General features: G+C 35.2%; 1 protein-coding gene across 2 annotated transcripts in view; it reads right to left on the bottom strand.

The window, feature by feature from the left end:
- Positions 1-1087: 1087 nt before the first annotated feature.
- LOC135215555 (PHD finger protein 12-like) overlaps positions 1088-14935 on the bottom strand; it is a 201920-nt gene continuing 188072 nt past the window's right edge. For both annotated transcript variants that reach the window (XM_064250396.1, XM_064250403.1), the window contains exons 14-15: positions 13916-14043; positions 1088-4309 (exon numbers count right to left, since the gene is read on the bottom strand). In XM_064250396.1, the coding sequence (XP_064106466.1) occupies positions 4069-4309; positions 13916-14043 (369 nt within the window). In that variant the 3' untranslated portion in view covers positions 1088-4068. The remainder of the gene's footprint in view (positions 4310-13915; positions 14044-14935) is intronic.

Genomic DNA, 14935 nt, shown 5'->3' with positions numbered 1-14935 from the left:
TTTTTCCATATAAACTGCTGTAACTGTTTCCTACTCCAGCTGTCGCCCTTTAAGCAGCCCAAGATTATAAGTGATTCAGTGGACTGGTTACTCCACATTATATTATTACCAACACAAGACTTGACCATTAAGGTACTTGATTTTATGTTCTTAATTTACAAAATTTCAGAACCCAGCATTTTGAGTTTTGGTAGGCAACACTGACTATGAAAGTACAACCTTAAAACACAAGAGCTGCCTCTTAGATTACTGATACCTTGTAAAACTCTTGAAACAATACTTAACAGCCATGGTATATGGTGCAATAAAGGGGGTTCAGCCAAGTCATGTCTCATAACGAAGATAGAGCATGTTATAATAAATCATTAGTCCTTTTCCTTCCACATATAATGCAGACACTACTAAAAATTCCTTGCACCATCCCTTCAGCTTGCAACTGCACCACTTACATAGTGATCTCTTCCCATATACTTGTCGAAACATTCTACTCAAATTTTTTCTTCCTCATGTAACTGTAAAGCCTTTAGGACATCCCTAAGCATCTATAAATTTGACAGCAATGTTATTGACCTAGTTTATAATAAAAATCTACTAACAAATGCCACGGTTGGCATATCTAATATCTCTACAGCAGCTGTTCTCTTGAATAAGTTTCTTAACAGTTATGACAAAAATTTGATAACATAATCATTTTTAGTTTTATAATTTCTTCTATTCATTTTCAGAAATACAATACAGAATATCCATTACAACATTGTGAAAGGAACCATTATCACATGGTTAATGATTGAAGGATACCATGAAAATTTATTTGGGTTCATTGTTGTAAATATTTTCTCCTTTATTTCATTTAAATAACTCCTCTCCTAAACTTGAATGATGGCATTTCCTCTTATACTAGGGAAAAATCTATATAAATGTATGTTATGAAATAGTCAAGATACTGTATGAAAATGAAAATATAAAATCATAAAGTGAATGATATTCATGAACAGATACCCCATGCTTTAATAAAACCAAACATAAATGCATTCAAAAAGTCACCTATAAAAACTATCAGAACAGTGTAGGACAATGAAACATATAGTCACAAAGATACTAGTCATACAGTATAATAAGATTTATAAGTACAAATTACTCAGATAAAGAAATGAACAATACCGATAGAAAAAGACTCCCAAAATCATCTGTTTGATATACTCACTTGGAATAAACATCTGAATACTGCCAGATACAATACAGCTGGTCTTAGACCAATATAAAACCTCAATTGACACATACTTTTAGCATCTACATTTTTCTTGTAGTCCAACAAAGCTCTCTAGCGACATAGCACAAAGAATATGGGGTTATAAAGGCTGTCCACTCAGGGTTCCACTGAAGAATAAAGCTTGTCTAGCACTGTACATGTAAGTCACTGATATGGTCACACGTACATTATACATTTACTATAAGATTATAAACATGTTGTCACACTACAAGATATGGAATTTGAATTACCCCAAAAATCATTACCGTTCATGGTACACAAATACGTACATAGAAACAGCAACATGTTACAGCCCAAACAAGGACACATGCCAAACTTATGGCAATAAAGTTAAAGAACTCTATTTCCCTTAATTGCTTTGTAAGTGAATACAGTATCTCAATCTAACAGTGACTAATATGCATCCTCTCTCCCCCTAATGAGCATTTTGCATTTTCAATTAACCTATTAAAAGGAATTTAACATAAAAACCTCTAATTCATGTCCATGAAAAGCAAAGAGACCAATAAATATTTATTAGGAGAGCCAAACCAAATTTTATCAAAAATAAGTATGCTTGTGTGTGTGTACATTTTTTTTTAAAGCATCAACAATCAATGTAAGAAATTATAATGAATGAGCTTAGTTTTCTTAGGGTTTCTTTAACTCCATGACACATCAACATATGCATGAAGGAAATGCAGTGATGTTCACAGTGAATAAAGCATTGGCACTTCACCTTGTTCACAAACTAATGAAGGGTTCTGTTATGTGAGTAGCAAACAGAACTTTGTTCATTCAGTCAGCAAGTTTGAACTGTGATTTAGCTCGTGAACTCCACAAGGGAGAGTACTGCTACAGACTGCTTTAAAGCAGAGCACTGTACATGTTATTAAGGGTTCTTCATAGTGTCCCTTCTGCCCCAGCTGTCTTCTGCGTTCCTTTCTTTTACTAGGCAGTTCAACTTCCTTAACTTTACACAGCTTTACTTTTCTACTTTTCATTTATAAAAAAAAATGAGTTGAGCCTGTGAGTCTAGAAATTTGACTCACTGGTTTTGTTAAACTAATTTATAATATATACACCAGTTCATGAACTAAAAGGAGAAGCATTCCTGTTATTTCACTGACTGCACATCTCATAAACATTTACATATTGTAACCCTGGAGAATAGCTAAGATCTCAAGCATTTAAAGTATACCTCTAGAAGTGATTGGGCCCTCTTGTAATTCAATATAAAAGAAAAGTTTTTCTTATAAGTTATTACAAACACAAACATGAAATATTCAATGCAATAGTTCAACCATCTATAAACCTGCTCTCCTTTTTCATTCATTAAAAAAGCTAGGTTCATGCCTGATTTGTACTTGTAGAAGCTTTCCAATTCTAAAATTATATATATTTACAGAGACCACACAAGATACAAAATATTTTTATGCAAATATCAATGAAAAAAAGAGGCTAAATAATTTTATGATGATAAAGCTGAATGGAAGACAAAAAAATTTTGCAATGCCAAATCTTTGAATACCAAATGTTCATTTTTCTTGAGGAATCTGTTATTGCTGCAATATCTTTCTCCACCTCATTGCAAACCTTCTGACGTGAAAATAAACAATGGAAGAATATGACTTGAAGAACAGATAAATGATGGTTTGCTAAAGAAATTTCCATGACAAAGCTTTGATATTTCAGGGAACCCAAATGAGTCAGTTTAAAAGAATGTTACTTATAGGTCATACAGAGAGAGGAGAGAGAGAGAGAGAGAGAGAGAGAGAGAGAGAGAGAGAGAGAGAGAGTAAAAATCACTGAGTCCACATATGTGTGGGAGAAGGCCTGGCAAAACTCTCCACTCATAAGGGAAAAAGACAGTCAGATGTCATAAATGTACTGCAAGAGTATAAAATAACATTATGAATTTTTTTTACAATATATACAATCCTTACCCATAGTGAAGGACAATAAATTTTTATTATACTGCATATATATACAATAAACACTAAAAATACATATAGATTGTTTAATAATGAGAGCTTTAGATAACATAGTTTTGGTACACAAAATGCGTTCTACAACCATGTACCAAATTTTATAATTTAAGAAAATCAGGTAAAATTACAAAGATGAGTTAACAAAATAACATTAAAGAAACTGTCAGAGAAAAATGTCTGACTGTCAGCAGTACAGTATAAGAAATTGCATTAGACTTCAGTTACCAACAAAAGGCATCAAATGTACAGCTTGTAAAACTTTACATTTCTAAGTAAAACTAAACTTTATTTTGTGCATAATGTTAACAGCACACTGAAGTTTTAATCTGGATAATGCAAACATGAAGCCTATAATTTCAGAGCATGTCAAAACAGCTGCCACATACTGCCAGCAGATCAATATAAAATTCTGAGTTCATATGATCTTATGCAATGGCTCAAGTTACTAACATTTCTGTTTGTATCATTTCCAAAACAATTCTTGAACACAACTTCCACAAGAGATTCTGCAGAAACTAACTTAATGCCCAACTAATGTTAAATGAAAAAAACTCCTTTTGTAGGACCGTATTTTGTTGCAAATATAATATATCTGCAATCTTTGGCAGTGCCTAAATTCACCCAATCCCTTTCATTTCTCACAAAGTCAATTCTCTATCATTCATGTCTTTAATATTCTTACTATTCTTTCAAGGTCTATATTTTACCATAGTTCCTTCCCTTCATATTCACATCTGATTAAAGTCTCTTGACAAATAATATATCTATATAAGTATATATATATATATGTAATAATAAACAATAAACTGGTGTAATCTAGGCCAATTCTCATGACTTTGAAGTCTTTTCATCTTTTTTACAATTCTTTTTTTCTTCATCCTCATCATCTTCATCTTCCTCTTCCTCCTCCTCTTCATCTTCCTCCTCATCTGCTTCTTCTTTAGTCTCTTCTTCCTGTTGCTGCTCTTCTTCTTCTTGCTTGAAAAACTTATCATAAGTATTAATGGTCGTCTGGACCCAGTCAGCTTTGCTGGCTTCATCTACTATACTGAACACAAACTGGAGGCACCTGCACGCAAAGACAAGCACATTGATGCAACAATAATTCTCACCTCAACCTGACTCCCTTGAGTATCATATCCAACTTGAGCAAACATTATGTTCACTAACAAGGCAGACTTTATTCTTATGTTAGAGAGAAGTAACACAATCCTAAAGTACACAATAGACTGATGACTTGCTGATTCAAAGCTATTTTAATTTCAGTCACTAATACTTTATGGCCAACCAGGAGTTTATTTTTTAGTTTTACTCTTTCAATGCAGAGTACAGTAATCACTCAATTACCTGATTTCACCTTATCTGAAGCTTGACATTATCTGGGTGCTACCTGACCCCAGGGACCAAAGGTACATTTGTAAATAGGTAATATACATAAATTAAAAAAAAAGGTCTGATGGTTGGTAACACTGTACTGGTCACAAAAAATGTTGGTAATGCTGCTTATACCCATAAACAGGCTGAAAGAGGATTTGGGTGGTGTGAGAGTTCATGGAAAGTGTTTCCAGGGAACGGTTTAAATGGCTGGGCGTGATGGGATGGGTGCAGCAGTAACGCTGTTTACAAGAATATGCACAGAGAAGAGGTTGTTGGGGAAGGTGGGTAGCTGGGGTAGGAGATTTCTAGGCTGGCTGACGGGTCAGAAGGCAGTGTGGGGTGGGTGGAGAAGGGAAGGCAAGCATTTGACTTCAGAGCTTTTTTTTTGTTTCATGTTTTTTACTTTTCTGCTTTTTCCACATTTTATTGAAGGACATTACTCTACTGCACTGTACACAATTTGTAATGAAATAATCATGCACAATGTGTGTGTGTGTGTGTGGAGAGAGAGAGAGAGAGAGAGAGAGAGAGAGAGAGAGAGAGAGAGAGAGAGAGAGAGAGAGAGAGAGAGAGAGAGAGAGAGAGAGAGAGAGAAACCACGCTTAGAAACACCCTACTGCACATATGCACAGCCTATAATACAGTTATGTTTCTTAGATTTTATTGAAGGATACTACTATACTGTAACTTGTTATAAAATACAGTACAGTGTTCCCCCCTTATTTGCGGGGGATGGGTACCAGACACCCCTGTGAATAGCGCAAACCTGCAATTAGTTAGAACTCCTCTCTAAAAATGCTTATATCTGCCTATCTTGAAAGTTCAAATACCAAATGTATACTTAAAGTATCATCCTACATCAAATATACTACCATTGAATTGGCATTATTAATATAATTTCAAAATCCTCTGAAACATTTTACCATTAGAAATATATACTTTTATGTTTGTAGATCACCTCGTCTACCCAGCAGTCATTAAATTATTTATTTGCTAGAAGAGCAGCCATTTTTACCCCCCTCCTCCCCCCTTTACAACTTGGGGGATGGGCATGTCCGTTCTGCCTTAAGATGTAGGGGGGGAACTAATCTGTTGATGACTAGACATAGTGTAGGGGTAAGAAAGGCAGGTCGTAGGGGTTATATGGGCTTGTTGGTGGGCTTTAGGTGCTCCTAGCTTTAGACCTCTTTTCCCACAATTCTGCTAGCTGTGGTTTTGCATCTTTCCAGACAATGCCGTAGGCCGTGTGACCCTAGGCCGTTCGAAAATACCGATTCACTCTCAGTCCACTCCAGCTACTTTAGCGGGTAGACATACTCGCCTCTGACCTGTTGTCAGCCCCTTTGTTTCGTCATCGCTGGTTGGAGCCCTCATCAGACATCATGATATATGTGCAAGCCACTAAGGACCACTGGTATGTCTTGAAAGTGCAACTTCCAACCAGCCCTATTTCTCCAAGACAAATCTTGCTATTTCCATTTTCAAATTTCCCTTTTATCACTTCTCTACTGAACGTCCTTTGTCCACCATCTAGCATGTGCCACCAGTGTGACCTGTCCAAGATTAAGATCTTCATTGAGCATTTCATTTAAGCACTAGAGTTCCTCCCCTTGTGTGTAATTAAAGATAAACACCCTCCATAGTGCATTAGCTGTAATATTGTGCAAGAAGTCTTTATTTAATGTGTGTAATTTGGGAACTCATTTCCAGATTGACCCTGCTGAGTCCGTGTTCCGCGTTCTCCTTGCAAGCGCTTGTATTACCTGAAATCATAAATTTGGAAACCAGAATTGCAGTAGATGTTGAATTTGGCCATGTTTTCCATATTGTGAAAGATAAGAGTGTTCCAGACTACACATAGCGCTCTCTCCACATGGCCTAGTATATGCCTTGCCTTTATCTCAGGCCATTCAACGTTTCTTGTAAATAATTGTAAATTAGATTAATCAGCTGGATTTTCATGGTGACCTTGACCTTCCTTTTACAGTTATATCAAGGTACGCATAAGCGCTCCATTTTCTCCCTCTTTTTTTTTTTTTTTTTTTTTTTTTCTTTTCCCCTTACGTTTTGACTATAAGGCTGTCCAAACGTAAAATCGGCCCATCTTGCCAAGGATTCGAACCAGAAACCTTTAAAAAAATTGTAAATCGCGTTATCCCTTGAAAAACGTAAACTGTAAATGATTTTTTTTTTTTTTACAAGACGTAAATTGTACAAAAGCATTCATAAATGCGCTAGGAGACACGCACGACTCGCAGACAGTAAGGTTATCATTATTATTATTCTTATTATCATCATCACCATTGTTAGCTTAAAGGTATGTTAAATAGTTATTTTACAAGTGTTTAAAGTAAGACATATTTCTCTCAGTTAGAGATATTATTGTGTAACGGCGAGAGCGCCAAAGAGCTTAAAGTTAGCAGTGCGCAAAAACTAGCGCCTGCGAATTCCCTCGGTTAGCAGGCTTCAGACTGTAGGAGACACACGTGTGTGTGTTTGATAGATGCCAGAAAGTGCTAGTTAGAACTAGGAAGTGCTTTGCCAGGGAGTCATTGCATGTATTAGCAAGACTAGCTAGTTAGGAGTGTTTTCTACTAATAGTTATGGCAAAAGGCAAAAGAAGTGTACATTGTCTGTGAAATGTTAGGGGAATTCGTTTCAACTTAGCTCAATCCACGTGTTGGTAACCACAGCGCTCGGTTAGCTTCTCAGCACGTGCGTGGACTCTTGGCACCAGCCAACTCTCGTTCACAAGGCAAGCAATTCATTCATCACCTCAAACTTTATCTCAATGATTTAAGCCAAATAACGTAAATCTTGAGGTTTTAACGTAAATATCAATCTCAGTACTAGCATCTATCATTCTGCCAGAACATTTAATTAGAATTTTGTTGTTGTAAATTGCGCGCTCCTTTTATACAGCAATCAGCTGTTAGCCACCACCGTTCACGCTCGCCCTCCCACACGTTTCATTTAGCATCGCTCACTCGCTCACCGAGCAAATGTTTTCCTTTCACTTCACCCTTAACTTAACGTAACCTTTTTACATTTACAAATGTTTGCTAACATCGTAAAATCCTTACCGCCATTTTACTTGTCATAGGGATCTACGTACCTTATGTAAAGTAAATATAAATCTTAAATTACATTAAAAGAATTGTTAGCTAAACGCGTCGTAAATTGCTAAGCTTTCAAACGCAAACCATTTACAAGTAACGTAAAAATCATTCATTGCTAGTGCGTTCTATTTACCTAAAACTTATTCCAAAGAAATTCTTTTACCAAAACTTAACGTAAGGAAATCATTCAACGCCAATTGCGTAATATTAAAACTAAAACATTAGTTCAATTATAATACAAAGGAGTTTGTCGTATATCATATTTTACGCTCTCAGAGAGAGAGAGAGAGAGAGAGAGAGAGAGAGAGAGAGAGAGAGAGAGAGAGAGAGAGAGAGAGAGAGAGAGAGAATCCATTATTCAAAAGCCAAGAGTACTACATTTATTACCATACGCATGCATCATTCACATTATTTTAGTCTCTTGTGACTTTCATTTACACTGAGCGTGATACCCTTATTTAATTTACCGAGTACTTCAGCCGAGGACTGAGCACCTTTTAATTACCGCTACCTGTCGTTGCCCGAGTGGTCTTTTTCATTTTATTACAAAAAGACTTGTGTAAACCGCAAGTACAAACTGCATATAGTGCCAACACAACCTCATTTCTTCCATACAAGGAAGCTGCTACCAGTCTGGTGTAGCCAGGCCCTGGAGGAATAAGAAGAAGAAGGGATGCAAATTCACACACTAACCAAAGAGCCACATGCTCTCCTTGGGACCTGTGCCCTAGGTACAGTGTAACATTCATTTGCAGAGTGATCCTGGCACCTACCAGAGAAGGTAGCCAGTCTGATCTCTGCCAGTAGATTAACCTTCTAACCCCTGGAAGTTGTACTACTAACACTCACCTAAATGTCATGATTACATCATTAAATTCCCATCCTGGTACACTACTAATCACTCATCACCCTCACGCATCATTAGCTCATCTTACATATTTTAACAAGTCAGGTTAAATAAACCTCCATTATTGCGTACCACATTCTGGAATGATTGCGTCCTCTTAATTAAGTGTACAAAGTAGGTTAGGCTAATTAATTTAGTAACCTTACATAGGGGTAGAGTAGCCTGTTGTCACAGACGACTAGTAGTTCTCATTTAGGCTAAACTACATTATTAACCCTCTTACGCCGATTGGACGTATTAAACGTCGAGTCAAAATGTCTCCCGTATGCCGATTGGACGTATCATACGTCGGCTCATAAAAGTTTTTTTAAAAATTCGCGGAAAAATACTTATAGGCCTACCAGCCAAAAACTTTTGTATCACGCGCCTTGGGGGATGCTGGGAGTTCACGGATCAAGGCGTTGTTTTGTTTACAATCGCTACGCAGGGGCGCAAGCGCGAATTACTTTCTTATCGCACTAAAAAGTATCAGTGACACATCTCGGAAATTATTTCGTCACGTTGACATAATTTTTGCACCATTTTAAATTATCCTTTACATGAAGTATTATATATGAAAATGTGCGCAATTTCATGTAAAATACAACAGAAAAATACTCATGATTGTAGCTTTTATCAATTTTGAAATATTTTCATATAAATAACGATAAGTGCAAAAATTTCAACCTTCGGTCAACTTTGACTCTACAGAAATGGTCGAGAAACGCAATTGTAAGCTAAAACTATTATATTATAGTAATATTCAATCATTTGCCTTCATTTTGCAACAAATTGAACGTCTCTAGCACAATATTTCGATTTATGGTGAATTTATGAAAAAACTTTTTCCTTACGTTCGTGCGATAACTCTTCCGATAAATTTTTTCGTACGATTGTCCTCATGTTTGCACCCTTTTAAATTTGCCGTTACATAAAGTTTTATATATGGAAATGTGCGCAATTTCATGCACAATACAACAAAAAACAACCCATGGTTGTAGCTTTTATCAATTTTGAAATATTTTCATATAAATAACGTTAAGTGCAAAAATTTCAACTTTCGGTCAACTTTGACTCTACCGAAATGGTCGAAAAACGCAATTGTAAGCTAAAACTCTTATATTCTAGTAATATTCAATCATTTACCTTCATTTTGCAACGACTTGGAAGTCTCTAGCACAATATTTCGATTTATGGTGAATTTATGAAAAAAAAAAACTACGTTAGCGCGGTAACTCTTCCGAAAAAATCAGAATTTTTTTGTGCGATTGTCGAAATGTTTGCACCATTTAAAATTAGCTGTTACATAAAGTTTTATATATGAAAATGTGCGCAATTTCATGTAGAATACAACTAAAAATGATTGAAGGTTGTAGCTTTTCTCTTTTTTCGAAATATTTGCATATAAATCACGATAAATAGAAAAAAAAACCACGTTCGGTCAAATTTGACTCTACCGAAATAGTTGAAAAACGCAATTGTAAGCTAAAACTCTTACGGCCTAGTAATATTCCGTCATTTTTCTTCATTTTGAAACAAATTTGAAGTCTCTAAAACAATATTGTGATTTATGGTGAATTTTTGAAAAATATATTTACCTTCACTCCGCGCCGATTCGCGGCCGCAAGTCTCCGAAATACGTACATCGCATTATCCTAATATTTGCTCCTTTTCATATTAGCCTTTTTATAGAGTTTCATATATCAAAATGTGTGCAATTTTATGAAGAATACAATAAAAAATAATTGAAGGTTGTAGCTTTTTCCATCTTTGAAATATGTGCATATAAAAAAATATATATATTAAAATTTCGACATTCGGTCAAATTTAACTCGTCCGAAATGGTCGAAATCTGCAATTCTAATCTAAAACTCTTACAGTATCGTAATATTCAATCATTTGTCTTAATTTTGAAACAAATTGGAAGTCTCTAGAACAATATTTAGAATTACGGTGAATTTTTGAAAATAACATTTTTTTACGTCCGTGCGTTACGAATTCGTACATCATTTTGTGATAATATTTTTCCGGTGTTGCTTTTATTGTTTTACTATGTATTATATATCAAAAGGATTGCAATTTAGTGTACAATACAACGAAAAAAAAAGTAACTCGTTAGCTTTGACCGTTTTTTGCACAGCGTGATTTGAATACAATTATCTATGAATTTTTTTTTTTCGTTACCATATATCGCATTATTTACATGTGATAATGATATTATTTTTCATTTCTGATGATTGCATACTAAACTTCAGGCAATGAAAAAAAAATGAGCCAAAAATGAACTTTTAATCTTCAAAACTAAGCGCGCTGCGATTTTTTGAAAAAATTATTTTTTCCGGTTCAGCGCTCACTCCAAACCGGCGCCGGCATACAGGAGAGGTTTTGATTTTTAGGGCTTCGGCGTAAGAGGGTTAATTTAGTAAGTTAGTGCACTTAGCATCTTCACCTATAAGTTAGGTAGGCCATTGTAGTTAGCTGTATCGCTGCTCTAAAACCTCAGTTAGAGAAGGAGAACTGTTTAGTTGAGGCGAATGACTTATTTAGCCAAGGCCTTCACACCCAAAAGGGAGTGAATGCCTTCTTAACAGGGGGAGCTTTTACGTTTGTAGATCGCCTCGTCTACCCAGCAGTCATTAAATTATTTATTTGCTAGAAGAGCAGCCATTTTTACCCCCTTAACCTTCATGACTTGGGGGATTGGCATGTCCATTCTGCCTTAAAATGTGGGGAGGAACTAATCCGTTAACGACTAGACCTAGTGTAGGGAGAGAGAGAGAGAGAGAGAGAGAGAGAGAGAGAGAGAGAGAGAGAGAGAGAGAGAGAGAGAGAGAGAGAGAGACTGGGATTTCATTCATTCTTACATAATTTTTTAAATTTATAAACTAAAATCTTACTAATTCACTTTAGTATTTTCTTTAATGAATTGATATTGTTGCTGTTTACATCAATATTAATATTTGAAAATAGTAAATCATTTATCTATCATACAAAAAAACATATATCTGTGTGAGAGAGAGAGAGAGAGAGAGAGAGAGAGAGAGAGAGAGAGAGGAGAGAGAGAGAGAGAGAAGAGAGAGAGAGAGAGAGAGAGAATTATTATTGTTATGTGGTATCATTTAATCTTATTAAATTACTATTACAGTATTAATCAATATTAATATTTGAAAATTAGTAAATCATTTTTGTATCATAAAAATGTATTTAGTCATGAAAACAACATTAAAATACACTAATTAGTGATTATTTTTGTCGGAAAACCCCATGAATAGGCGAATTTCCCGCAAGTAATGGGTAGATATGGTCCAGAGAGTAATCCGTGAATCAGTGAGTCTGCGAAACTGGAGAAGGCGAATAGAGGGGCCCACTGTAATCATATACAATGCAGAGAGAGAGAGAGAGAGAGAGAGAGAGAGACCATGTGATACGGCACACGGCAGTGAGAAAAACAACTTCATACATACATATACTAGCCTTAACACACACACAGATAACAGTGCATACACCTACCTTCCTTCTCCCATCTCATTTCCCATTCTATATTTTTTGGTGTTTTGTCATCCACTGCATAAGATGAAGAATAACCACAAAAAAATTAAAAAATGAAAATCCAACAAAAATTACTGAGCAAAAGAGGGAGAATCAGAAAGTGAGCTTTCACAATTGCAATTGGTTTAAAAGCACACCATCACTTGACACACCATCATATGTCATTTTGTTTATTGCTTTTAATTGGCTGGTACTGATATGTTATCAGTTCAACAGACGTGGTAGAAGGTGCTAGGTGGGCAAACACTTGTGTTTTTGGTCAGTTTTCCCACTATTGGCAGAAATGTATGTCATTATGATGTTTTGCTTTTAATAAAAAAAAAATACCATCATAAACACATCTTTCTCTAATTGGCTACATCCATTAATTATCAATATACTCAGTAACAAAGAGCTTTTCTTCTCTTTTGTACAGCAGTGGAGGAGGACAAGCAAACCTCCTCCCAAATTTTCAAAAGTCCAGCCATTGTAGGCACCAGGGCAGGGAACACAGGTAATGACAGAGAAAAAGTAATCTTATATTTGTAGGTTTGTAATTTAAACTGCTGTAATCAGTTTGAGTAAAAAATAAATAAAAATAAAGAGAGATTTTGTTTTTTGCTTTTTGTACACAATGAATTTTACAGACTGTTTAGTGGGTTTCGGCAAAATAATAAAGTGATACTCACTTTTATGCAGTAGTGTATCCTACTCTACTGCATGTTGTGCATGAAAGGAAAAAGGAGGGGTCTGCCTTCTCAGTTTCCTATAAAAGAAAACTATTGAGATGACTATTTGTCTGTCTGTCTGCCCTAAGATCTCAAAAACTCCTGAAGCTGGAGGGCTGTGAATGGGTATGTCGACATTCATCCTCCAATCATCAAACATACCAAATTACACCCCTCTAGCCTCAGTCATTTTTCTTTTATTTAAGGTTCAATTTAGCCATGATCGTGCATCTGGCACTGCTAAAAGTGCCAACAGTACAGGCCAACACCAAGATGTAGCTGAAAAATTCACAGGCTGTGGCCGAGAGTTTCATGGGCCGTGACTGAGCTTCATACAGCATTTTAAACTGTACAAAAAACTTAATTGCAGCAAAGAAACATCTGCACATTTTTTACTTGTTTTGAAAAGTGTAAATTATTGACATGGTCTAGCTAACTGTCTTTTGCGTCAAGTTTTCAGTTTAATATGAGTGTTGTTGTTTATAAGCATATTGAGTGTTTATGCTTATGCAGTATTGACAAGGTAGGGGAGGTAAGGATATGGAAATGCCATTTTTTTAGCTTATCCAACAGGACCTAAGCTCTATTAATCGGATAATCAAGTGATTACAGTATCTAAATTGTCCTCAAGTAAGTACAGTGACCTTCAATCTTAAACAAAATTTTCATTTATGAAATAAAGAAAAATTGATGCCATTCATTGAGAGCCTATACGACAATTTTCCCAGTTTATATACAGATATCTCTTAAAATTTATATAAGGCCAGACATGAAGTATACTCCAGAAACATTCTATCATGCATCTATTTGTATATTTAATAGAACCTCAAGCAGTATAAAATAAATTTCAACAATTCTGATTTTACAGACATTCAGAGAGCTAAACCACAAAATATTTTCACTGGCTTTCCTCATTGAACATAACTGAGTCTTGTAAACAGATTCAGGTTTTTTCTACTTCAGTTGATAAAAATTCCTAAGTAGTGCCTTTATATTACAAGAAAAATTTACAGCACTTACCAAATGAAAGCACTTACCCAAATCTGAGATGAGAACCATGGTGCAGAACTGCTCCTCCTTCCCATCCACCGCTACCAAAATTAGGAGACTTATTGTGAGGACCTGGTTTCAACTTTCCACGCTTGCAGTTACACCTTGCTAATATCTGCGTATTAGAATGAAGACATCACTTGTGTCAATAACATGGTGTATTTTAATAAATAGTTACATTGTCTATTTTCAAATACAAATGTTTAAAATCACATGTATAAATGTGATGCACTACAAAGAAACAAGGAAAAATAACACAAGTTATAAATATCAACCAGTTCCATTTCAATATTTCTCAGACATCTTCAAAATGACTGAATATATACTTTGATATTTAATCATGTTCACAAGGACTACCCCGTTTAAAAATATATATAATATATATATAATTATATATATATATATAATATTATATATATAATATATTATATATATATATATATATATATATATATATATATAGTATAATAAAAATATATTTATATATGTCTATTTATATATATATACATATATATATACTATATATATATATATATATACTATATATATATAGATATATTAAAATGGTACCTTAGCTCACAAACAAATCAGGTTATGAACCAGATGTTAAAAAAATTTTTGTTCTGGTTTGCGAACCATGCTTCAAGCCACAAACACACAAACATACCCAAAAAGGGTTCACTGGAAGCACCGAACACTATTTAAAATGTTTTTTGCCCATTACTCAGTCTTTTTATATGTACATAATAGAGCGGACGCTATTACAACCTCCTGGCTGGACCACTGCATCACATCTCCACAACTTCATGATTCTATTATGACCTGCAATATTCGCTATGATCTTGCAACGGGCTACGATCACATCCCAATATAGGTGTCATTTAGTACCCCATCCCTCCCTACCGTGAAACCCCTAACTGTTCGCCCACCAGCAGTAAACTGTGATTTTAAAAACCAACAGAAAACCAGATACTTTAGGGCGACCACGGAAACCGGTTGCGGTCAAT

This window comes from Macrobrachium nipponense, chromosome 19 (genome assembly GCF_015104395.2).
Source record: "Macrobrachium nipponense isolate FS-2020 chromosome 19, ASM1510439v2, whole genome shotgun sequence".
Classification (NCBI taxonomy): Eukaryota; Metazoa; Arthropoda; class Malacostraca; order Decapoda; family Palaemonidae; genus Macrobrachium; species Macrobrachium nipponense.
The sequence above is the reverse complement of the archived record's forward strand: the minus strand, read 5'-3'. Positions and strand labels throughout refer to the sequence as shown.